At 43.9% G+C, this 26,342-nt stretch overlaps 1 protein-coding gene across 1 annotated transcript in view; it reads right to left on the reverse strand.

Annotated features, from left to right (window-relative positions):
• CDH13 (cadherin 13) overlaps positions 1 to 26,342 on the reverse strand; it is a 1,012,715-nt gene that overhangs the window by 136,632 nt on the left and 849,741 nt on the right. Inside the window, exon 8 of the mRNA XM_027119160.1 lies at positions 10,955 to 11,095. Within this exon, the coding sequence (XP_026974961.1) occupies positions 10,955 to 11,095 (141 nt within the window). The remainder of the gene's footprint in view (positions 1 to 10,954; positions 11,096 to 26,342) is intronic.

Raw genomic sequence — 26,342 nt, forward strand, 5'->3', positions numbered from 1 at the left:
GTTCAGGCAGAACTGAGATTGGAGGTTATAAGCCCTGCATCTTCAGCAGTCCCTGGTGCCCAAGTGTAAATGGAAAAACCAGATGGGTGTTCTCTGAGGAAAAGCCCTGCCAAGGAATGCTGGAGAGCTGACCCGAAGGGCAAGACCATGGAATAGGAACATAACAGCTGTGCCTGAAGTTGGCAGATGTGCTCTGAGAATGGGGTCTACAGACACTGCGCTGGCGAGTCGTTAATGCCGGCATGGTGCAGAAGCAGCTTAGTGCAGGGTTGAGAGCATGGGGCCTAGACTCTGGGCAAGTTCTTCAGCTCTCTGAGCCTCAGTCTCCACACCCATGAAATGGGTATGACAATGAGAGTCTCAGGGTTGGCAGCAGGAGTGAACAGTGGAATGTATGTAAGCCTCTTGGACACTGCCTGGCCCAAAGCAAGTGCTTTCAGATGTTTGCACTGGCTTCTGGATGTTTGTTTAATGATACAGAGGATGAAGGAGCAGGTCCAGGAGTGCTGGACAGACAGAACTTCTGACAGAATGGCCAGGCTTGCCTTTGATAAAAGCTCATTACATATTTGCTATTACTGATGGAACACCTGCTAAGAGAAGACACCTCTGAATTTGCAAGGAAAAAGGAGGTGCAAAGTTCAGAATCTCAACCTCTAGTTCCCCAGTGATCTGGGGAGGAATCAGCCCACTTAGCCTCAGCTTTCTTCTCTGCATGGGGGTGAGAACGAGACCCTTTTCACTGGGTTGTCCAGGTTTTAGGTAGGAGAGAGTATGTGGAGTGTGGAAGGGCTTCCTAAGCTTAAAAACAACTGTGTAAATGTCCACTAATGCTGTGTCCCTGCTGTTGTTATTTCCAGTTCTGTGAAGGATATAGGTGGTGGGTCGTGTGTGACTGGTGGCATCATCGCCAGCAGTCTCTGACCATAGGAACAATGGTATTCCTGAGCAGCATGGGGGCGCCAAGTCTTGGAAGGTCTACCCTTTACTGTGTCCGCCAATGTCTTCCCCCTGCACTTCTGGTGAACCGCCTCCTTGCCTTGCCTGCATGACTGGGCCCAGTCTCACATTCCCCGCCGTCTCTCAGGCTGCTCCAGCCACACTGAACAGCTCTCAGTTCCTCAAGCAAGACATGCTCTTCCCAGCCTCCATGTCTTCACACGGACCCTCTGCATACTCCCACGTCTCACTGGCATGGGCTGAATTTTGTCTCCCCAAAAAGATCTGGTGGAGTCCTAACTGGCAGTATCTCAGAATATGACCTTCTTTGGAAACAGAGGTGACCAAGTTAAAATGAGGTCGCAGGGTGGGCTCCAATCCAATATGACTAGCATTCTTATAAAAATGGGAAAATTATGCACAGACACGCACACAAGGAGAAGGCCGTGTGAAGATGAGGGCAGACGGGTGACGCATCTACAAGCCTATGAGCGCCACAGACTGCCAGCAAACCACTGGAAACGTAAGAAACGGGCATGAGCAAACGCTCCCGCAGAAGGAACCACCCTGTGGATACTTTGATCTTGGACTTCTGGCCTCCAGAACTGTGAGCAGATGAATGCTGTTCAAGCCACACAGTGTGTGATATTTTGTTACAGCAGCCCTAGGACACTAGCACAGTCACTGTAAATGTCACCTCCTCAGTGAGTGTCATGGCGTGTGTACACAATGTGTCCATGAACGGTGATTCCATCTTGTCGCTAGGGACCATATGTAGCTATTTGCTTTGCTGGTCAGTTGTCCCCACTTTAGACCGTAACTTCCTGAGGTCAGGGACCATGTTTGTTAGTCTGCTCACCACACTGCATCCCAGCCTAACACAGTCCCTGGCAAAGAGGAATCATGGAATACACTTCTGATGGATGGGCTGGTGAGTCAGTGAATGCATGAATGAATGCACTTTGGAAGGCAACAGTGTAATGTTATGATATGCAATAGGTACATTCAGTTAAGACAGGCTTCTTGAAGAAGATACTTCTCATAAATTCCTGTCTTCTCAGATCTGGGCAGGTCGACAGCAAAATAAAATGCTGCCTATACTGGAAAAATTGATATTCAGCCTGTTACTAAAACAGATTTTAGTTCGGAAACAAATGAATATATTAAATCAATTCTGGATTATTTTGTTTAATCCCACTTAGAAGAATGAACCCACACAGAACTCTGGGGCTGTGGAATATTTTCTTTCTTGTTTTTAAGTTTGCAGGAAAAGTCAAGTCTGTCTCCACTCTAATGATTCCTTTATGTATAATTTATTAACGTTGAGTTTTCTTTCTTTCTTTTTCTTTTTTTTACTTGACTGGTAGGGAAGTAGATTTAGGGCTCTCTGCAGTTATGCAGATTCGTTTATTCACTTCTGGAAAGGAATTTAACTCCAACCCTCTCGGCTCTCTGCACCACAGAAAAATGATAAACCTTAGGATCCCTCATGACTTTGTGCTACAGTAGGGCCTTGGTTTTTCACTGGCAGCAGTATTTTGTGCCACAATGAGGCTGGCCTGGGATCTGCAATCAGCCTCGAGCAGCCTCCCTCGGCTCTAAAACCAGAGGGTTGGTTGAGGTTCTTTCTAAAGCCCCTTTCAGCAACATCACTCTCTAACTTTTCGATGGCCTCTGTTGCTTATTGTCGAACATTTATAATTTATTCACTCATTTGCACATTATTTGGTTATGTTCCAAAGCTGGGTGCTGGGGCCAGAGCAGGGAACAAAAGAGACAAAGTTCCTTTTTGCGTGGAGCTTACATTCTAATTTGGGGAGACTGAGAATAAGCAAATAAATAACTTAATTGTATGGCACATTAGAAGGTGAATATTATATATTATTAGAATAAAATAAGTGCAAACTAGGATGTGTACATATTAGAAAAGAATAGAATACATAACAGAATATTACATAACGACATATGATGGTGTGCATGCAACACTGTATATAATATGGAACTGCAATAATATTTAATAGTATATTAGAAGCTGAGATACCACAGGTGGTAAAAATGATTTACTGCATAAATAATAATTTCATCTCTAGTTAAACTTTTGATGTTGCCCCTGTGCTGAGTCCTAGAGGCAGTGATGAAAAGGACCTGTCCCTAAATATCAAAGCATCTAAACGATGTTGGGAGACAGGCTCAGTGGTGAGACACCGCCAGTGGTAGTAAAAAATTGCTTTCATTGTCACTGAGTTGCTGCTGACCCTCTGAGCATAACCAGAGGTTTAGCCAAGGCACAGAATCTGCATAGAGGTTCACACAGAGACTATAAGGATCAGTGCATCATTATGAAAGAGCAATTAATGCAATAAATCATCTGGCTATCTGGTCTACCTCTACAAGAGGCTTGAAGAACCAGCCACAAGGTAGATTACAGTTTTTCACTTTAACAAATCCAGACGTTTCGACATCACAAACGCAGTGCATAAGCGACACGTGCATTTTCGACAATGCAAGATTTCTCACCCTGCTGTCTTTGAACAATTAAGTCTGGGAAAGCACACACTACCCTTTTCCTTAGCGGGAAGACTCTTGTTTGGATGATGCCTTCTATTTATAGAGCACTGCTTACATTTGAACAAATGTTTCACTTCACTCTCTTTTAGTCGAGAAATCCAGCTGTAGACCTGCTGTTTCAAGTACCTCTGAAATTTGAACACTAGGAGATTTAGTTGATGATTTCATGTTTTTCTATGACCTTGGTGCAAAGAAAGCAATGAACTCACCCCTTCCAAGTGAAGATAAATGGGGAACGTGGGTGTTGGCTGTTTTGCAGCCAACCCTTCTTCAATTATATCATGGGAAGCTGGGAATGCAATTTGCAATAGATGGCTCCTGGAGTCCTTGGACAAGATGTTGGCCTGGACGAAGATGGACCAGGAAGTGATGTAATCTGGAGGGATGTGACCATTTGCACAGTTGGGAATTGGTGGTGTCCGTGCACTGAAATCACACTGCTCTATTCTCTCCAAATATTCCCTTTCTGTACATATTGGGATACCTCCATCCACCAGCCAAAGCACGGGATAAAGATCCCAATAGTGTATGTTTGGACTCCACCCTCCAGAAAAGTCACTTGTGTCAGATAATTGAAATGGGTTCGATCTTCTAAGAAGTATGTGGTTGGTTTTCTGGATTAATCTCTATTGAGCAAGCAGCATATATAATTATGTGGTCAGTGTTTAGACACAGGCACCTCTGAATTTAAAGGGCTCTCCTAAGGGAAATAAACTCTTACGGAGAGTTTCATTTAAAGCACTCAAATATATTGCATGGAATCCTGGAGGAGTGGATAAATACGTTCACTTCAGTTAGACCTTTGGCACACAAAGGTACATTTACGAGCTTTATACCTGGGGCCATCAAACTACCAAAAACAAATGAAGAGATCCAAAAGAGTTCAGAAAACTCCCAATACTCATGTCAACTCAAGAGCGAAGGAACGGGAAAGCAAAGTCTGCCTCTAATGATGCAGTTCAGTTCCCTCGGGGTTAGTCATTTCTTGATTATCAATATCAAGGAGGAGACACAACATTTTTAATCTTTTTACTAAAATGAGTTGATTTTGAAGCAAATGGTATGAGAGGGGGTGGTTACTGTCAAAACTAATTATATCTCTTCAATCCATGTTTTTAATGAAAATATTGTGATGTTTTGTGCTACAGTGAATTCCATATACACAATATCTACTGCTTTTCCCTATAATCCAGGTTAAAAAGCTAATCCATATTTTTCTTTGTTTATGGTAAGTGGGGCAAGCTTCTTCTAGACCATCCCTCAAATCTAGGATAGCTCAAGAATACAGATGTCACACAAAACCCCCACCTATTTGAAAGCACTACAGAGCTATGAAGACAGCCAGAACTTGAGAATCCAGCATCCTGTTGAGAAGGGAAGTTTACTGAAGTGAAGCCAATACTTTATGGAACTTTTATCCTTGACGCAGTTTCTAAATTATAAAGGCACAGGGACAAAAGGCTAAGAATCTGAGCAGAAGAAAGTGCTGCTAAGAGACCAGGAAGCTGAGCAGAGTTTTCAGCAGTCTCATGGGGATGACAAGACCACTGAAATTCAGGCAGAAGGGCCCTTGTAAAAATACCCATCTTTCAGCTGGGGCCCCAGAAAGGCTGTACCCAGGAGTAAGGGAAACCACGATAGCCCTCATGTAAGACTGAAACTCGATGAACTAATTCAATCCTAGACTGATTTAAAGTCATCCTTTTCTACTCTTATTGGTTTACAGAAAGCAAAAATGATAAAGTTAAGGAATGAAACAAATGTTATCCTGACATCGTCTTGCATCAGATATTTCATTAAGAGGAAAAAGTAAATTTCTGATGTAAGAAATAAAATAGTTCCTTGACTGATAAACTTACTAATGAAGAGAAGTGAGTCACAATGAACACATCGGTAAGGATTTAAATTTCTTGTGATTTACCTGCAATACCAACATCAATAAAGACAATATAAAACGCTTAATATGTTTCAAAACAACGATGTGGGTGACATAAATAACAAGTGTCGTCAATTTGAAGATTAGTCTTTATACAAGAACATTTGAAACTGCAGAGCTCATATATGTATGTATACATACGTACATATATAAAACATACATATATGACAGAAACTTGATAGAGATTTCCTTAAATTTAACCACAATTCTCAAAATTTACATGAGTTTTCCAACAATGAAATAATGTAGTAAAGGTGAAAAAAATGTTTCTAAACTCTCAATAATACAGAGCAAATTTCTATCAACCTGCTATAGGAAAGACTAGTCTTTTTGCTCTCTTTCTATAGAAAATGGTTTTGCATAATTATCATATAAAGAAGAGACCATAGAGTTTTCAGTCAAACATGTAAGAGAAAAAGTATTATAGGGCAAATTAGGCAGTTAATTAAGAAAATATTTTTACTATGAAAGCTCATAGTCCAAAGAAAAATAAGACTCCTAAAGCATTACGGTCCTTGAAGACTTTTAGGAATTGGAGACTGGACCCCAGCACCCCCTTGATAACTTAATGCAAATATCTGCTGGTGGCTCAGTTTCACCTAGCTGGCTTCCGGCTCACACCATTTATCTTCACCCCTTTATGAAAATCAGAGCATTTACCCGTCCCTCATCTTCCAGGAAGACAGGGCCTTTTAAGATTTATGCCATTTTTACTACATGTATTGTAATGTTATAGCTTGAACACTGAAACATTTACTTTAGAAAGAATTCATCAAATAGCCAAAAAAAAAAAATCCTGTTATTCAGTCTTCATTACCAATTGCCATTTTAATTAAAATCTGAAAATCAACTGATTGAATAAATGAATGAAAACTCATTTAAAAACCTTATAATCATTTGCAAACACATTCTTTTAAAATTAATAGCAAGTCTGTTAATCCTCATGACCTGGGGTTTACGTGAAAATGAGTTATTCAGTCAGTATGTGTTGAGCATCTGCTATGCTATAAGTACAAATCACGTGTCTTTTCTTAAAAAAAAAAAAAAAGCAACTTTAGAGAGAGAAATGGACAAGTCATTTTGCTCTAAACGGGACTGAGATTCTCAACTATAATCCAAACTCTGGGTTTGGAAAGTTTAACTAGATTTCCTAAAATCATTTCCAAATACCTAATCTAGAAAAGTCACAACTAACATGTAAACATAAACTAACAGTTAAAGCCAAGTGTGAAAGCTATTAGGAAAACTCACGGAAGACTCTCCATAGGGAGACTAGTGCTTCTAACCCAAATTTTCATGAAAATCAATGACTAAAAATTGATTTCATGTGTCAGTAACAATTTAAAGTACTTGGTTCATCATATCCAGTGAAACTGTTCTCCAGTTAAAATCTCCTTCAGGAAACATTTGGCAGAGAGTGAATTATTGAGTGCCAACTGGGAATGCAACAGAAAATAAGAGAGGTGTGGGCTTTGCTTCTCAGCAAGCTTACGGTCAGTGTGAATAAACACAAGGGGAACAAATGATCTTAGTTTGCACTAAGAATGTGCTGTTTAAAACGCCCTTTAAAATATCTCCTTCCTTAGTAACAACCCCTATATTACCAAGGGCTGCAACCTGCCAACTAAAGATAGCTGGAGTTTTTCTCAGTTACCCTCACAGATCAGGAAGGCTAAGGAGATGTAAGTCATTTGACTTTCTGGGGAATCTCTTTAAATGACGTTTACTTAGGTGGCAGGTCCTCCTCTGCCCTTCTCATTTCCTGCTTCTTTCTACCTGTTACATGCACATGATGGCTGGCACCACGGTGACCCTACTGTACCATGAGGCAGCTTTGGGGAAGAGGAATACGGTAAACTGACAATATCATGGTCTCACCATACTGGCCTGGGACTGTCTACCTACGGACTTCTATGTGAGAGAAACTATACCTCTAATCCATTTAACAGAGCATTATTTCCTGTCTGTTATTTGTGGCCAACTGAAACTCCTCTTTTAAACAGATCAAAAAATGCACCTCTCTGGAGATGGAAGACCATGTAAAATAGAATTTTAAAAAGAGATAATAACCATATACTTTCATGAATTTCCTAAGAAATGTCCTAATACATGCAGAAACTTACATAAGGCAACATCTTCTTGGACAGGTTCCTAGATACCTTTAAGCCCAAATGACCACCATTTCCATTCTGGGATGACTGAACCTTGACCTTCATCTCTGAAAATTATTTCATCTTTAAGATCACAGGGTCCATGTTTCCTCTCTATTCCTAGTTCATCCTGTTTGACCACTTCCACACCCAAGACCACTACCTTTGGGCTGAGTCCTTATCAGTCCTCTTTTTCCGCCTAACAGGTTCCTCTTAGCCTTCTTTGCTTTTGCCCACAGTGATGAGTTTCACAGATTCCACCACCTCTCCTCCAGAATTACTTCTCCCCTGGAACTTGAGGGTCTTAATCACGTATTTTGAAGTGCTTGAGCAGGTTCATAGATCGCTTTCAAGGAAAACAGCAGCCTTTCAACATGGAGGAGAGATGGCCCTTTAGATAAGAACATCAGTTGGCCTTTTGAATTTTAGAAACATCGTCACCATCATGTAATCATCTTGCTCACCGCAGCCGTCTTCCTCACCACCTTCCTCGCCGCTGCCTTTGTCCCACTACCCTCGTCATGACTGTCCTCACTACCGCCTTCTAAACGCCCACCATATCCCCATGGCCAACACGCCAGAGAACATGAGGTGACAAGCACTAGGGCCCTTCACCACTCCGCTCATTTGACATTCACAAGAGCCCAATGAGGTGGGCTTTAGCATCAGCCCCATGAACAGGTGACAAAACGAGAATGTAGATGGTGAACGTGCTCAGATCCCGTGGCTGGTAGGTGTGATATGAATCCAGTTCTGGTCCAGAGCCCAGCCCTTCACATCGCTGTTATACTGCCTCTAGCGTTCATACATGTCCAAAATGTATGAATCAATGACAAAGAACATCAGCCGTCCTGGAACATGCTAGAAAATTTAATTGTGAATTTGATTTATCCAACATTGGCAAAGACTCCTATGGGATACCTAACATCTAAGAGAGAGAATCTGATGTACTTGCTAGCTACCCATTTTTCTCGTTTTGTTACTTGTATGTCCATATGAGTTGTGACATCAGCTCTGCTCTGAGGGAATCTCAAGCTCATTGTCCAATGTCCATTTTTTTAAAAAATAAATTTATTTATTTATTTATTTTTGGCTGCTTTGGGTCTTCATTGTTGCGTGTGGGCTTTCTCTAGTTGTGGCGAGCGGGAGCTAATCTTCGTTGAGGTGCGCAGGCTTCTCATTGCGGTGGCTTCTCTTGTTGCAGAGCATGGGCTCTAGGCATGTAGGCTTCAGTAGTTGTGGCTCGCAGGCTCAGTAGTTGTGGTGCATAGGCTTAGTTGCTCTGTGGCACGTGGGATCTTCCCGGACCAAGGCTCAAACCCACGTCCCCTGCAGTGACAGGCAGATTCTCAACCACTGCGCCACCAGGGAAGCCCCCAATGTCCATTTGAAGAGAGTTTTGTGCTTCTGCCAATATTCACAAATGAATACATTTTCCATTATATTACTTAAGGTCTCTTACTTTAAGATCTATGTTAAAATTTTTCCTTGAATTCACTGGTATTAATAACAACAACAACAAAAGCCTCTCACTCACAGTATTTAGTCCATAACTAGGTACACAATTCTGAGCTTAGTTTAGGCTCCACTGAAATAACTAATTAATCTCACCCACCTGGTAACGTTAATAGGTTTTCTTATTTTAGATTGGGGTTATCCAATTTCTATTTTCATTACTATATCTATATTGAATATTACACTGTGCCTTGAGTTATTCTTTTGAAAGAGGTTTGCAGGAAATTCTGCAGATAAGCCAATATCTCCCAATGAATATCCCATGAATACCAGCTCGATGAGCCATGGTGAGATGGACCAGGAAAAATTATTCCCAGGCCAAATAAGTCTGAGAAACCCTACAGACCACACCTACCCCTCTTAGAGAAACACAAAGCATTTTAAAGGTACCCAGAAGTCCTACAGTAAAAGAAATCTTTCACACCATTCATCTCAGTGTTCTCCATATCTGTCTGACCCTGAAATCTCTCCCCACCCCCTGCCCTATAATGATAATAACTTGTGGAACTAATTTCTTGGAACACAGTTTGAGAAACATGGGACTAATAAGCAATCTGTATTAGCAGCTATAGAAACAGTGTCATGGGAGCAACAGAATAGACCGTCAGCTACGTGGACTTTGTTGTTTTGAGGTTAGAATTCTGAGTGTCCAAGACACCACTGGCAGAGGGGGAGACTTCCACCTCGTGAATGAGTCATGTAGGGCTGCTAATGTGGAGAGCTCACTGCGGAGCCAGGGGGCTGAGAAGGGCCACCTGGGGTAGCCCTGAGACACTTGAGAGAGGGGTTGGCAACTGCAAATCCAGACACGGATCTTTTTTCTGAATGCCCGGGAGGGTAGAAAATATCAACGTCTTCCTTGGAAGCAAAGCACTGCAGCTGAGAGCATGGTAAACAGGGAGCTGTGCTCACATCCCATTTCTGCCACTTACTCTGCCTGTAACCCTGGAGATCTAGATTCTCTGAGCTTAAAATAAGCACTCTCACTGGGTAGAAAATGTGGCTCACGAATCCAACCTCACACGGTCAGATGAGGCAATGGATCGAGGGTGGAGAGCCCGTGGTGGTGGTGGATGTCCAGGAAAGGTCTGGCAAACGACGGGGCTGTCATTACTGATGCTACGCTCCTGTGCAGTAAGAGGGGCGTCAAGTCCTTGGCTCTGGTCCTGACCCCCAAAGAAACCATGACCGCAGCACATTTCCATCAGATGCACAGTGCCAGTGACTCCCTAGCCTGGATACAAATTCAGCAGCTGGATGAAATCTTGCATACTCAGCCTGTCCCCAAACACTGCTCCATTGGAAAAAATGGGAAACAGCAGGCACGATCCACAATCATAAAAGCACAGGAGCTGCGAATAGTAATGTCTCTGCCAGACAAGCTAACTTGGTTGTTATTGATAAGCTCCTGGGCCACCCTGTTATGGCCAAGAAAACCTGCTTTACCTTCTTGATGCTTTTCCGTCTGGCCTCTCAATCTGTACTTGCTGAAAAAAATTATTGTTATGCTAAAATCACAACAGGACTCACACAATTCAGCGCTAAATAACACCAATAAAACTACGAAAATGGCACTTTGGCATTAAAAGTTGTCTTCTTATGGACTGCAACAAGATTCAATGCTTTTGTTTTCATAATGCTCTGGTATTTTCAGCTTTACAAAAAAAAAAAAAAAAAAAAAAAGAGAAAAGTGTAAAAGAGTATTCCAGCAAGACACCATCTTCTCTCCACAAAGGAGGGTTTTGATGTCCCAAGCAGGGAGCGGGCTAGGGCTGTGGTACACTGAATTAATATTAATCAGCAATCACGGCCATGAACACAAGGCTGGCATTCAACAGGGGTTTACCTCTTTCTTGGTGAATTTAGGCGAGTGATCGTTTTTGTCATCGATCATGATTGTCGCTGTGGCCGTGCCTGTTAATCCAACATCCAGTCCAGCCATATCTTGAGCCTCAATGATCAATTCATACTTGGGATTTTCCAGAGTCTACAAAGCAAAAGCACAACAGAGGATGACATTTAGATCTGGGTTATCACTCGGGATAGGGGACATGCATGTTGCTCGGGCTGACGCTGTGTGCCCCCCTCCATCTAGGGCAGGCGCCTTTCATAGCACTCTTACCTGTTGTGCATAAATGTGTCTTTGGAATCTCTCCAAGGCAAGACAGTCACCATTCATAGACTAGAGTTGGCTGTGGGAATGGAAACTTAATATCATTTCCCTCATGCAATATCATTTACCACCATAATTCCTTGATGTTATTTTAAGGGTTGCATAAAATTAATCATATGCATAATTTATAATTTATTTCATCATCTTCAATTATTAGGACTTGAGGTTATTTCTAGTCTTCTTAAAATTTTGACAATTTTAAATAACACTGCAATGAACATCTTTATTCAGGAAGCTCTCAATGTATTTTGACTTAAAAAAAAAAACTTAGGGCTTCCCTGGTGGCGCAGTGGTTGAGAGTCTGCCTGCCGATGCAGGGGACATGGGTTCGTGCCCCGGTCCGGGAAGATCCCACGTGCCGCGGAGCGGCTGGGCCCATGAGCCATGGCCGCTGAGCCTGCGCGTCCGGAGCCTGTGCTCCACAACAGTGAGAGGCCCGTGTACCACAAAAAAAAAAAAAAAAAAGATTCCAGGAAGTGGAATTATTAGGCTAAAGAGTATGAACATTTTAAGAGTATTTATTGATATTTCAACATTGCTTTCAAGAAGATCTTACCGATTTTCGTATCATTCCTATCAGGATGTTTAGTTTATGACCCCAGGCATGGCTTGTCGTTAAAGAACAGCTGACCTTGCCCCATGAAACACATTGGGGGATGAGCATGATTCTATAATGGCTGTTGAACAAGGATGTAAATTTCTCATAGCACTTGCCCTTCTCCAACTTGCAGTGAAGGTAGCTGTGGACACACACCCCAGGGTAGCTTCAAGTGCTAACTCTATTGGATATGTGCTGCCCCGCCTTCCCAAGCATCCATCCCATCCTCCTCTGGTACTGATGCTATACTTCCTTTGAGGGTATCATCGCTTCCACACTCTTAGTACACGTGGAGTTCAGGTAGGGTTGACTCTATCCCTGGACTAGGGATGGTCATGTAGCTCAGGCTTGTACAATCAGGGCCTCCCATTCCCATTGCCATGTGATAGGCACATAACCCAAGTTAGGCCACCTGGGATTGAAACTCAGTTCCAGGACATATTTCTTTAGAACTTGTAGGCAAAAGAACTCCTCTTTCTGTTCGACTTGAAGGTGGTAGGACCAAAATCTGGAGCTGGTGGTGACCATTTGCAACCACACAGAGAAAGGCAGCCTGAGAAAGAAGACAACACAGAACTGAGAGGAAGGGATGGAGTTCTTTTAATCTAATTTGAGCTCTTTAATAGTCATTCTTGAAGCCAGAATTTACCCCTCAGATTTGTGAGTTCTATGAGCTAATAAATTTCTCCTTTCCTTAAGACATTTAATTGAGATGTTCTGTGAGAAGCAACAAGGGAATTCTGACTAATATTGCAACGAATGCTATGATCAATTATCTGGTTATTTGCAAGACAGTGGAAGAGCGATTGTATCACACTAGAGTATCACAATAGGCTCTTCACAAGAGTATTCCAACAATTTCACGAATACATTGTTTTTCCTTTTAAAATTTTCCCCTCTGCAGAAATATTTTTTTTGACCAAAGAGAGTTATTATAATTTTTTCTTTCATTAGTTCATGCATTCCTTTAGTTGGAAGTTATTGGACATCAAGTCTAAATATGGTGTTGGGGATATAGGGATGGGAAGAGGGTCCTTTTCTTTAAGGGGTTCAGAGATGTTTATGGTTGATGACAGGCATGTTCACATATAACTGTAACAAAATAGAGTCAGAGCTAAGCAGAGGTACATACAAAGTCTTTCGCTGGCACAAACGAATGACACGTTGGCTTAACTCTCCTGTAGTTTAACAAATTTTATAAATAATTTAAAAAAATGAACCAGCCAACTCCTGTCTCCTCATATAAATAAAACTTTATGATTGCAATGGGAACTCGATTGATTAACCTAGTGGAAACTCAATTAGACTATGAACTAGATGTATTGCAAGGTTTGAGATGAGATGTTCCAAAGTCTCAATTTTCTGCCAAACTTAAGGCTACCAAAGAATATGTTTGTATTGTCAGAGACTATCCAATTATTGTAAGGAAAATAGAAACGATACAGTCATTTCTAAAGTGGAAAGTGAGCATTCCTCTCTACCCACCCCCAACCCCATCTCCAAGAGGTAATGCTGTTAGTAGCCTGGTGTCTCCCTCCTTTGTCCTACACATCACACACACACACACACACACACACATTTTAGATACACATATATTTAAATAAATGATAGCATTCACACCGCTGTACAATCCGTCTTACCATATCACTTTCACCTCTGCTTATAGATCTGTCTATTCATTTCAACAGCTGTATAACAGCCCACTGTATGGATTCAGCATAATTTATTCAATCATTCCCTATTGGATGGTCATTTGTTTGAGTTGTTTCCAGACCAGCATAATTTATTCAATCATTCCCTACTGGATGGTCATTTGTTTGAACTGTTTCCAGACCAGCGTAATTTATTCAATCATTCCCTACTGGATGGTCATTTGTTTGAGTTGTTTCCAGACCAGCATAATTTATTCACTCATTCCCTATTGGATGGTCATTTGTTTGAGCTGTTTCCAGACCAGCATAATTTATTCACTCATTCCCTATTGGATGGTCATTTGTTTGAGTTGTTTCCAGACCAGCATAATTTATTCACTCATTCCCTACTGGATGGTCATTTGTTTGAGTTGTTTCCAGATTTCCACTTTGAAAAGCAAGTTGAAGATAAGAAGTCCACTGGCCTATGAGTATTTGGGGATTTTTCTATAATAAACATACTTGCTTTCACAATGACAAAAGTAATAAAAACCAAGCAGCCAATGATAAAAGCACCTCCTCTGAAGTGTGGAAGACTCAGAGAAAACTGCATATGTATGAGCCCCCTTGCTCTTACACAACTGGAAAACCTTCCACTCACCTCTGACCTGCCTCCCACTCCAGCTGAGCCTTTTCTAGGAAGTCTGCCCCTAAATCCCTCGTACTTGAAATATACATACACATGCGCATTTCTGTACCGCTCAGAGGTCACTCTGCCTTTGTTATTCTGCTGGACAAGGGTCCTAGGCAGCCCACAGCTGCCCATCGTCTGGGAAGAAACATTGATGCAGAGGAATAGGCACGTTTGTCTCCCTCACAATAGTTGAGCGAGTCACAGTTAACTCCCTAACCCCAGGTGGGACAATTGGATTCCGGGAATATGAAATGTGAAACCAGGCATCATGGGCAAACCCTCTTGCCTCTCCCATGCTGCTCCTGGGCCCAATAGAAGGGTTTTACCTTCTTTTTTTTGTTTGTTTTTTTAAATAAATTTATTTACTCATTTTATTTATTTTTGGCTGTGTTGGGTCTTTGTTGCTGCGCGCCAGCTTTCTCTAGTTGCAGAGAGCGGGGGCTGCTCATTGTTACGGTGGGTGTGCTTCTCATTGCAGTGGCTTCTCTTCTTGTGGAGCACGGGCTCTAGGCCTGTGGGCTTCAGTAGTTGTGGCACGTGGGCTCAGTAGTTGTGGCTTGTGGGCTCTAGAGTGCAGGCTCAGTAGTTGTGGCGCACGGGCTTAGCTGCTCCGCGGCATGTGAGATCTTCCCGGACCAGGGCTCAAACCTGTGTTCCCCGCATTGGCAGGCGGATTCTTAACCACTGTGCCACCAGGGAAGTCCAGGATTTTACCTTCTTGAATGTTCTGGGAGGACAGTTACCACGCTGGTGCTCTTCTCTGCCCATACGGGATGCACCCCGTTTGGGGGACGAGACCGTCAGCCATCCAGCTGTTCTGTCACTGGTGAGTGAACTGAGCAGGGGGCAGGAAGCTCACTGTCCTCTGAAGGCCAAGCTGTACTCTCCTTGGCACGATCTGATTCTTGGCTTTATTCCTCTCAGTTGGTTCAAGGCTCAGAGGGGAGACGGGTATGATCAACTCCAATAGAAAGAGCCTTTCTGGCTGCGTTACACTGAAGGCACCGCTCTAACCAGAAAGATGGAAGCTCTGCCTCTGAGATCTGGGCCTGTGCTGGCTCTTCAACTCTCCCCTGGATTCTGTGACACACTCGGCGTTTATTCAGGAGATTCTTTTTGGCACTGAAGTCAGCCAGAATCAATTTCGGTTTCTTGCCATCAGAGGAAACTGTGGTGAGGACAGTTACTTGTTCACCCAATCCTATTTCTTTTGACTGCAGGGCATACAGCTAGACTGTAAGAGGAAATTCTGTGCCCACTTCTGGCCAGCGGAACGTGGGCAGAAGTGATGGACTGACCTGGCCCCTAAAACTCCCACGTAATCCTCCGTGTTTTCTATTCCCAAAGAGGAAGAAGCCTGCATCTCCAAATGACTATATGGCACAGAGACCCTTTGCTGACCTGCTTTAGACTGAGACGTGAACAAGAGACAAGCCGTTGTTCAGGTTTAAGGGAAGTTTATTGCAGTGCCTAGCCTACCCGGACTAATTTGAAGGCTATGTTTCCTGTTTGGTCTTATTCTGAACGCCCATTTACTATCTCCCATTAAGTGGATGACAAAGTTTTCAAGGGCAAGGACCATGCCTTTGACCCCAACACCGAGCCAGTATGCAGCACGCAAGCTGGGTGATTTACTTTCATCATTGATAATGATGATATATTACTGTTTCCCTGAACTAAATTATATCTCAAAGGTCTGAGCATATCAGTGGCATTTCCAAACCAGAGCCATTTATTCTCAGGGAATGGCTTATCCTTTGGGGAACTCCAGCTCAAGGAGATAGGACTGTATTTTGACAAACAGAAGCACTGTGTAAAAACTGGGAGAATGAAATTGACTGCTGTGATGTTATTTTAAGCTATCTGATCTGTAAGACATATCTAAGAGTCAAGCTGCTCTCCTGGTTTGAATTCTGCAGCTATGCATCTCTACTGTATTTGCCATCTCTTCCTGGGTGTCTACTTGCTACCAGTTAATATATATCCTAGAAACAAAAGGAAGATGGTGTGTCTGCAAGAAAAAGCCTCGGGTGTATCTCCACAGACACGGGCTGGGTTCACTGATCACACTGATTTGAAAAGCAAACATTCCATCTTGAAAAAAAAAGAATCAAGCCATGTCACTAAATATGGCATGTAATCAATCACTGGACCCTTGATGCTTTACACAGCTACCGTGACTGCCATACGAGTGAGCATTTAACGGAACATTTATCACTAATAACAAGCATAATGGTAGCTGTGGGGGGGAATCAATGAATAAATGTTACATGGAGAAAGGTTCTGCCATTAACCCATGTGGTACCCCATCCTCCTCTTGCTTCATCTTGAACTGCCCTCCATACCTCTTTTCACACTTTGTCCAGACTGGATTTCCTTCTACTGTACCCCACTTTTTCTTACGTTTGCCCTTTCCACCTCTACTTCCTCCTTTAGTTGAATTCCTGCTCTTTTCTTTTTTTTTTTTTTTTTTTTTGCGGTACGTGGGCCTCTCACTGTTGTGGCCTCTCCCGTTGCGGAGCACAGGCTCCGGACGCGCAGGCTCAGCGGCCATGGCTCACGGGCCGAGCCGCTCCGCGGCATGTGGGATCTTCCCGGACCGGGGCACGAACCCGCATCCCCTGCATCGGCAGGCGGACTCTCAACCACTGCGCCACCAGGGAAGCCCCCCTGCTCATTTCTGATGGCCATCCTTCACTGCACTGAAGCTCCATGAAGGCAGGGACCTTACTGCATAATGGGGTAGCTGACACTTAGGGAAGGATATCAGCATTTGATCAGCTTCACCTCTTAGTAGCTGAGTAAACTTGGTCAAGTTACTTAAGTTCTCCCTGCCTCAGTTTCCTCACCTGTCCAATGGGGAGAATAATAATACTTCTAGGGTAAGTGAGGATTAAAATAGGTAAGGTAAAGTGCCAAGCATGGAGCGTGGCATGTGTAGATGGCTGCTGTTATTATGTACTAGAACCTTTGGAAAGTCTTCTAAGGATGTGGCAAGAAGCTAGGATGGCCTCCAGGGACAGCCAGAAGGAACTGAATGCTGCCAGCAACCACTGAAGAGCCCTGAAGTGGATCCTTCCCCAGTCAAACCTGCTGATGAGACTGCAAATTCTGCACCAACACATAGACTGCAACTCTGTGACAGTCCAAACTGTGAGATAGGAAATATCTCATTTTGGAGTAATTTGTTATGCTGCAACAAATAATGAATACAGTTTTTCTCCAGCACTATCACAGTCTGTAATATTCTCATTTATTGATTACTTGTTTATTGGCTATGTTGACCCTGACAACTTGAGCTCCATGAGGTCAGGGACCTTGTCTTGTTTAAAGTTTTATCTCCCAGCTACTAATTCAGTGCCTGGAACGAGGCTGTTACGCACTGATTAGTCACTTATAGATACATTTTTTATAAAATAATGAATTACAAAGAGTGATGTGCCTGTAAATGTTTAACAGCACATGTGCCTGATTTGCAGCATTTGTCAATTTTGGTGGTTTAAATGCTCTTACCATGGCTGATTTCAAGCTAGCAACATGATGTCATAGAGTCCATAGTTGGAAAGCGATATACACAATCAGTTATTATCAGCTGGTAGGAGTTGGCTCCAGCTTATAAACTGTGCTTTAAGGGTCAAGGAAATCTGTAAGAGTCTTTTTCAATAAATCCTTTTGTTGTCTAACACTGAAGGTATTGTTAATGAGAAATATTAATATGAGATTTATGGGAAAGATGTAATGCAATTTGTTTATTTATGCACTCATCAGCTTTGCTCGGATAGGCTGAGACTCCTTGTGATATGGCACCTGAACAGGGACCACATTCTTCTGCACCTGACACCTGGTCTATAAATACTGCAAGCAGATTGGTGAAAACATTATCTGGAGCAGAACAAGTTGTTGTCTGTCTGGAGTTTGATTTATCCACTCTGGCCACATAACACTGGGGAAAGGTAGTCCATAAATCCAGCAGGAACCGTGTACATCCCCTTGTAAAAGGTGCCCTTTTCCCACTGCAGACAGCGAGTGACATTCCTCCACCTTCCTATGCGACACGGCAAGTCGGGTTTGACTTGTGTTTGGCTTTAGGCCTCCTTTTACTTTGCTGCTCACCGCTAATGTGAACGTTCATGTACTTGGCTGTCATCTGCTGTGTTTTCATTTCGGCTGGGGTGTGGTGGATAAGGAGAAGGCATAGCTCATTTCCCCAGATTTACTGGTTGCTGACAAAGTCAGCAGGATGGGGAAGCAGCAGGGGAAATAAACACAGCCTCTTAGACATATGCAGTTGGAATAACCTAAGTGATAGATTTCAGGTTGAGGGATACCAAAATCAAATAAAACATTTCCATGTGAAGTGTACTTCTTCTGATGTTACTGATGAGTCACGGCAAATAAAATGCCAAAGGCATTCATAACATACCTGGAAAAATCACACCCTTCAGACCCAAGGCGGTAAATATTTGACATTCAGGTTGATTCCACTGAAACATTTATATAGTGTCTACTAGGTTCAAGTAACTCTGCGAGGATGTGATGAATGATACAGATGCTGCTTTCAGTCCATTTTTAGATAAATGCACAGAAAGCAAGTATGTAAGGTATGATGAGATAAGTGTTATTCGAAGTGTACCAATTAAGGTCTATGAGAAGGGGGTCAGGACATGGGGTGCTCAGGAAGGCGATATGGATTTTATTTAATATTTACTGAGCACTTACAACGCATTAGGCATTGTGCTAGAGAGCAATAACAAGTAAAGGGAGACAAACCTGGTGCTAGATAATTCCCAGGTAATTTCAGCAAAATGAGACAGGAGTAAGAAGAGTGCTGTGGTTATTGCAAAAGAAAGGCCACTTAGCTCAGACCTTGGTGGGGGGAGGAAGGAGACGTTCCTGCAGAGGAGAATCTCCTACTATAGGATTAGAAATGGGGTCTTGATGTGGAAGTGAATTTCTGTGGAAGAAGATGAGAAACTATTAATCCTAAAACACTATTAAATTCAATGGTTTAATAAGAACTGAAGACTGATTCTGATTCTGGTCAGGACACCTTGGGAACAAGAAGTATAAAATATATTCCCTACTTGCAAGGAACTCATGGCTTGGCTGAAGGTAAAACATGTATAAGTGGCTCCACAAGGCACCAGGTAGTGTGCTGAACATGTATGCAATAGCTTCAGATGTGAACGGTGCATCTGGGAGGGCTACTGTGGTTTTTAAGTGGCTTCAGGACAATGCAGACTGCAGCTGAGCTTTGAAGGAGGTGTGAAGGCAGAGAATTCAGAGAGGGAAGAGGAGCCTGAGCACCAGCATGGAGGTCCAGCTAACACGGGGCCACTAGTGTGGCTGGAATCAAGGTCTGTGATGCTAAGAGACACAACCCATTGTTTCTTGAAAGTATCTCAGACATCATCTAGTCCATCCCACCTTCAAGGAGCTCCCAGCCTGAGGGAACAGAGTTAGGGAATCCCAAGAAGCATATGGTTGACTTGGGGCAGATCTGAAGATGCTAAAGAACTGCTTGGTTTAATCTGTTTGATTGAGACAAGGAAGTACAGACGTCTAAAACATGAAAGAAAATAAAATAAAATTAAAGTGCTCTTTCTCTATCGTTTTTACATATTTTCACAGTCACTGTTTACTGTGTTAGCCTGTTTCTTCTAAACTTTTGGCCTTGAATTGCCATGGCAACATTATGCCCAGTACATAGTAGGTGCTTAAGACAGACTGTCTCAGTCAGTGCTTCTGGAACTTGCTTGTGCCAGAATTCCCTGGTGGGTGCATTAAAACACAGACTTTCAGCCCACTTAGAGGGCTAATGACTCATGAGGTCCAGAGTAGGGCCTGAGGATGTGCATTTTCAGAAAGTTTCTAGGAGATGCTGATGCTGCTGATCTGAGGACCACACTTTGATTAGCATCGTTTTGAATGAACACTTGATGAACTGCAGGTCACCCTTATTTTAACTTAAAACTCACCTGTTTATGATGCAATTTAAATGAAAAACAGAAACATAGTTTACCAAAGTTTCTCTCTCCGTGGAATTTTCCTTTTTTTTCCCTTTCTAGAAAAAATGTACTCCCAGTAAGGCATTAAATAACACTATGGTTGCCCCTCGAGCCTGCTTCATCTTCTGGATGTCTCCTTTGGATGTTCTCCCTCAATTTTCATGGACCAATGACAAAACTTGTTTTCGTCCCTGCAACACGGCCCTCCTCTTGGAGGCATCACCTCAAGCTGAACGCCTGGGAGGTGTCCTCAGCTCTTCCCGCTTTCACTTCAAAGAGCCCATCATCAACTGTTACTGATGTCGCCTCCCCAACCTCTCCTGAGTCCATCCTCTTTTCTCTGTCACCCCTGTTGTCACATGACTTCGAGTCCTCATCTTTTCTCACCTGAGTTACTACAACAGCTTCCAGACTGGTTCCCTCTGCTCTCTTCCAGACCCCTCTCCACCCAAAGCCAGATACAGTGAGCTGTCTAAACTGCCACTTGACCACAGGACCCTCCTCAAAATGCTTCAGCAGCCCTTCGGTAGCTACAGGATAAGGTGCAAGCTCCTAAAGCACAGAAGACACCCCCATCCTGGCCTGATCTCCCAGAGCTCCTCACTCACAGTGTTGCACTCCTGTAACACCGGGCTACCTGCAATCCCAGCATCTCGGGTTCTTCACTCCTTGACACCTTAGCTCATGCTGTGCCCTCTGCCTGGGAGGCCCTCCCTACCCATGATTCCCTCCACCCCCTTGGAGAATTACTCGTCCTTATAAACTTACTTAGATGTGTTTCCCTCCTAAAGCTTTTCTGTTCTTCCCAGAATTACCCCTTCCTCCTCTGCATTAGTCCTGTGTGTATGTTATGGTGAATGCTTTCTTCTTGGTTGACTTAATGACACAGCAATGTTCCCTTCACATGTCTGTCTCTGTGATTAAGCTGTTAGATGCCCAGTGTCAGGTTCATGAGTCAAGAACAGAGCACAGTGGAAGTGAGCTCTAAATGCCATCAAGCTTTTGGTCCCAGAGGCTTTCATACCTTCTGTGGTAGACAGAATACTGGCCCCCAAAGATGTCCATGTCCTAATCCCTGGAACCAGGGAATATGGTACCTTAGTGGCTAAAAGGACTTTGAAGATGTGATTGAGTAAAGCATATTGAGAGGAGAAGATTATCCTGGATTATCCGGGTGGATCCAAAGTAATTACAAGGGTCCTTATAAGAGGGAGGTGGGAGAGCCAGAGAAGGAGATGCAATAATGGAAGGAGAGAGAGAGAGAGAGAGAGAGAGAGAGAGGCTTGAAGATGAAGAAGATGGTACACTGCTGGCCTTAAAGATGGAGAGATGGGGGAAGGGATGATGAGCTAAGGAATGCAGGTGGTCTCTAGAAGGTGGGAAAGGCAAGGGGACAAATGTTTCCCTAGAGCTTCCAGAAGGAATCAGCCCCACTGACACCTTGACTTTTACCCCAGTGAAACTCATTTTGGACTTCTGACTTCCAGAACTGTTTAAGCCACAGATTTTGTGGTCTTGCTATGGCAGCCGTGGGGAACGGATACAGCTTCTCTGGAGAGCGCTCATCAAGCATCCTGCAGAGCCAAGATGCTCGCCAGCCTCCCTGCCCCATGTGGTACTCATTGTTACCAGCTGCCACCTTCATTTCACTCCCAGCTGCCCCCTTCCCAGGACTGCCCACCTTCCCAGAATAGCATCCGCTATCTTTCCTCTGGAAAATATTTCCATTTCAATCCTTTGAAGCGTAACGTCAACGAGACCTTTCCTACAACTCTGTCCACTAGGAAGAGGAGATGAATTTTTTCCCATCTACAAAGTGGTAAATACCAGATCAGTTTATTGGAGAGTTTTCTCTTCAAAATATACGGTTTTCAATATGTCAGTCACTTTCCAAGTATTCATTATAGCCGTCGATAGAAGCAAGGACCCTGTCTCTAACTTACTCCTGCCATATCCCCGACACCTGGCCCCCTGAGACATGGAGGCCCCCAAATACTGCCTTTATGTGGCCACTGGGTTACACTCTTTGAAAATAAATTGAATTATAAACCCCCCGGGGAAAAATCACACAGCCATCCAAGTGTCTGGTACTCTCTGTTAATATCTGACGAATGAATAAATCAAAAGATGGTGATGTGGATCAGTACGCAGAAAACTTGGCCTCAGGGATGCTCTTCTGGGTTGCAGCAGTTGTGGGCCTGCAGGGCCTGGGCAAGGTTGGACAGGCTGAGCTGGTCTCTAGAAGGCTGGGCTGTGCAGGGTAGGGCATGGTGATAAGGCTCTAGCTTTCCAGGAGCGAGCAGGGAAAGTTCTTCCCCGTTAGAGAGGCATCCATGCCAAGGGAGGCTTGGCCTTCTCTGATGCTGGTGGGGTGAGCTCTCCCCCACCTCATGGCAGATGCCCCAGGGCAGGTCCCAAGCCCAGGCTCAGCTCTTGGCCTGTCACAAATCCCCATTGTGTAAGATGGAAAGGGGACCGGTAAAGGTGGGACAACCCAATGCTCAGCAGTGAGGTCTGGATGGGAACTACCTTTCAAAAAAGAAGAGAGGGCCAGGGAATGTTTCTCAGACAGGCCTCAGCAAACCCATCTGGGGGCTGCCTCAGGTGACCCTGGGGAGCCATAGGTGTCACAGTATAAAATCGGGAAACTGGTATCCCTGTCATCCGCCAAGCAGCCTCCGAAAGCAAATAGCTTTTCTTGGGTTTCGATTTATTACCTTCTAAAATGTCATTCTCTGTATGGGTAATAAAAGATAATACGTTTTACGGCGGCTCCTTATGTTAAGGTTTTACAAAATCTGTTATTAAATTATCTGCAGAGAATCTAAATGAATCTTACTAGGTGACATGGAATAGCAAGGGTTTTTTTTCCCTTCCCTCTCCCCCAGATCAAGTGCAGTGAGAAGGGCGGCACTCTGCATGTTTTCTAATCACACAGCAGAAGGTAATGTTTTTAAGGTCAGACTAAAAATTGCGTTCTGCTGTGTAATCGGCTTCACAAAGATACACATTGGTCAAAACATCCAGAAAATTCAATTACTGACTCCCAGTGACAAAAGCACGTGAGCCAGCCGAGGGCTGGAGGATGTTTCTAAAATCAGGTTCTAAATGCCTACGACTTGGAGCAATTGCGGCTTTACCACCTTTGCCTGCTCTTGGATCTCTGCATGTTAATGGCCTTTTGCCCGTTAATTTCAGGCGCTTAATCAGCGTTACCTCCTCCCCTTAGACAAGCACAGTCTAAGCAGCCTTTGTCAAGATCCATGCCCGTTTCCTAGAGCTGCTCCCATGCAGATGTGACCTCTTACGGGAATCTGCCATCCAGGGTTACTTTTCATCAGTATTGTATGTTTTCTCTGAAGCCAAATGCGTTTTTATGCAAAGCTTACTTTGCTTTAGAGTTCTATTGCTGGAATATTCCCAGGTAGCTTTAGAAACAAAGGACCCCACTGAGAGTAATGAATCGGCCACTGACACCCACCCACCCCACCCGAGGACAGGAAAGCAATTCAGGATAGCCCTTGTACGCTGTCACTCTTTGAAGACAGACTGAACTAATTCTAAATCATCCGAGGAAAAATCATACAAGACGGATTCCACTTATGCCACTGCTGTTGTTCCAAAAGCGAATTCATATTACTAGGGAGAAAGGGCAACAAGGATAACCCGGCCGTGGATTATTCTGGAAGGCTCTCTGGTCATTTTCACGCCTGGAACAGTGAGTCCTCTTGCTCAGCTTCCTCCCACATTATCTGGACAAGACCACCCAGTGTATCGGGATCTCCTGCCCCATTCGCACAAGGCGGCCCTTTTGTGATCTTGGCTGCATCATTCATTTCGGTCTTGAAATTGTCTTGGCTTGGCTGACAAGAGCTGAGCCTATTAACACCCTTGCATGTTAGCTGAGCAAGGAACAAGGAGTCAAATATTATGACTTAACATTTGGTCTTGCCCTTTGCCGGCCCAGTCTCGCAGACAGACAGAATGTTGATAAAGACAAGTGTGTTTTTCCTCACAAATAATAAAACCCGCGAACATGCCCTTGGAGGGCTCCTTTCCATTTTATTTTTTAAAAATAACAATAAATAGAGTGTTCTGCGTTCCCTCCAGATCTTCTCCAGTGCCCTTTTCAAAGTAGAGGGGAATTGAGCTCTGTTGCCTATAGAGGTGTCTCAGAGGGAATCCCAGAGCCTCAGCTCAGGTCCCGATGGGGGTCACACCTCAGCCCTGGGATGAGACCATACCTCTGTGCCTCGTGCTCCCTCCTGGCTCTAACCCCAACCTATGGACGGCTCTCTCTGCTCCAGGCCACAAGTACTCATTCCTTACCAGTCCAGCTGGGTCCCATTCAGACCGTCAGTCATTATTAATAATCATGGCTACGTCCCTCATCGAGCACTTGCTATGTGCTGGAAACGGTGCTTAACCCTTCGTGTGCCTTGCCTCTGCCAATCCTCATGACCCACCCCGCCCTTAGGAGGGTAGGACTGTAGCTCCCACTGTATCGGTGAGGATTCTGTTGCCCAAGGACACACAGCTCTTACATGATGGAGCTGGGACTGGAACGCAAGTTCTTGAGTCCACAGCCTACACTCCTAACTGCTACACTCTGGGGTCCCCTCATCACCTCTCTTAGTGGTAGCCCATGGATTCCATACGGGAACCCATTTCCCATCTGTTCACACCAGCCCTGGATGGGTTGGGCTTGGAAGGATCGGAGCTTTTTTCGGGGCAGTCGCCAGGTATGGGCGGCTCTTTGAACACTCTCCACCAAGTCTCTAAATGTCTGCCTTCTTGGAGACCCCGGTATTCCCACAGCTTCATTTCTCCCCACCTTACTGATGCCAACAGCTTCAATTACCACCTGTCTCTTTTATGTCCAAATCTCTCCTAATTCCCAGATACACACTTCTAACTGCTTGCTTGACATTTCCACCTGAACGTTTCACAAGCACTGCAAATACAGCAGGTCCCAAAGCAAACTCAGGATCTTCCGAGCCAAGCACACTCCTTCCCTGTTCTGGTTTGTGGTGTCCTTCTCCACTCAGGCCACCAGACTAGAAGGCCCTGGTACCCTCTCTCATCCCCTCTGACTCTCTCTTAAAAAGGAATCTCACATAATCCCATCTTTGCTATTCCCACTGCCCTTGTCTGAGTGTGGGTCACTGTGTCTCCCTTTGACTGCTATTTCCTGAGATAGCAGAATACAAACTTTGGAGCAATTTGGGAAGGAGTTATAGGGTGCAGAAAGGTGGAAAGAGGTCCTGGTTTAGCAGCATCATGACACTGAGGGAGGGAAGGCCACCTGGACTGGCCCAGCATATGGTGCACCAGCCGCTGTAACCACTGGCCAGGGGGAGATTATATATATATGTTTAGAAGTCCATCTCTATATCTATCTATCTATCCATCCATCCACACACACACACACACACACACACACACACACACACACACACAATGTTTACAACGGTTAGGTCAGTATGATGGAATTACAGATACATATTATTTTTTCATCCCTGTTTTGGGTTATCTATATTTACTATTTTTTCCTACTAGAAAAATATATGGTTTGGGTTATGAGGAAATACCTTACATTTTAAAAGTTACAGTGTTAAAAAAGAAAAACCACAAAATAAACACAAAACCTCTCCAAAGTGATGCTTATGACATTAGACCTATACCCTCAGAATATTTTTTTTCCCTTTTAAATTGTATTTTGGGCCCAATGGAGAAAACATATTAAGCCAAGAGCTGTGTAAAAACCAGGAAACATCGGTATAAAGACAGAGACATTGGCTGAGTGCTGTCCTGCTCAAGCAGCCTGACTTGCTCGTGACGCTGGCCGCGGTCCCCCCCGCTCCCCCCCCACCCCGCCCCCAGCCAAGAATCCTGAGACTCTGACGCTCTCCTTTCACTCACATCTCAGCAAGCCCTCCCCCTGCCCCCAGGCTGCAGGTGAGAACCTGAGACACAGAGAGGGTTCATTCACTTATTCCTCAAATGTTCTCTGAGGGCCAACTGAGAGCCATGTGTTTGTTTAGTTGGTGGGGATAGAGCTGCAGACAAAAGTCACAAAGGCACCCCCACCCCCCCATGGAGCTTATCTTCTAGGTGAGGAGACAGACTG

This window comes from Aethalodelphis obliquidens, unplaced genomic scaffold, assembly GCF_003676395.1.
Source record: "Aethalodelphis obliquidens isolate GAN/ISIS:26980383/991018 unplaced genomic scaffold, ASM367639v1 scaffold20, whole genome shotgun sequence".
Taxonomy (NCBI): Eukaryota; Metazoa; Chordata; class Mammalia; order Artiodactyla; family Delphinidae; genus Aethalodelphis; species Aethalodelphis obliquidens.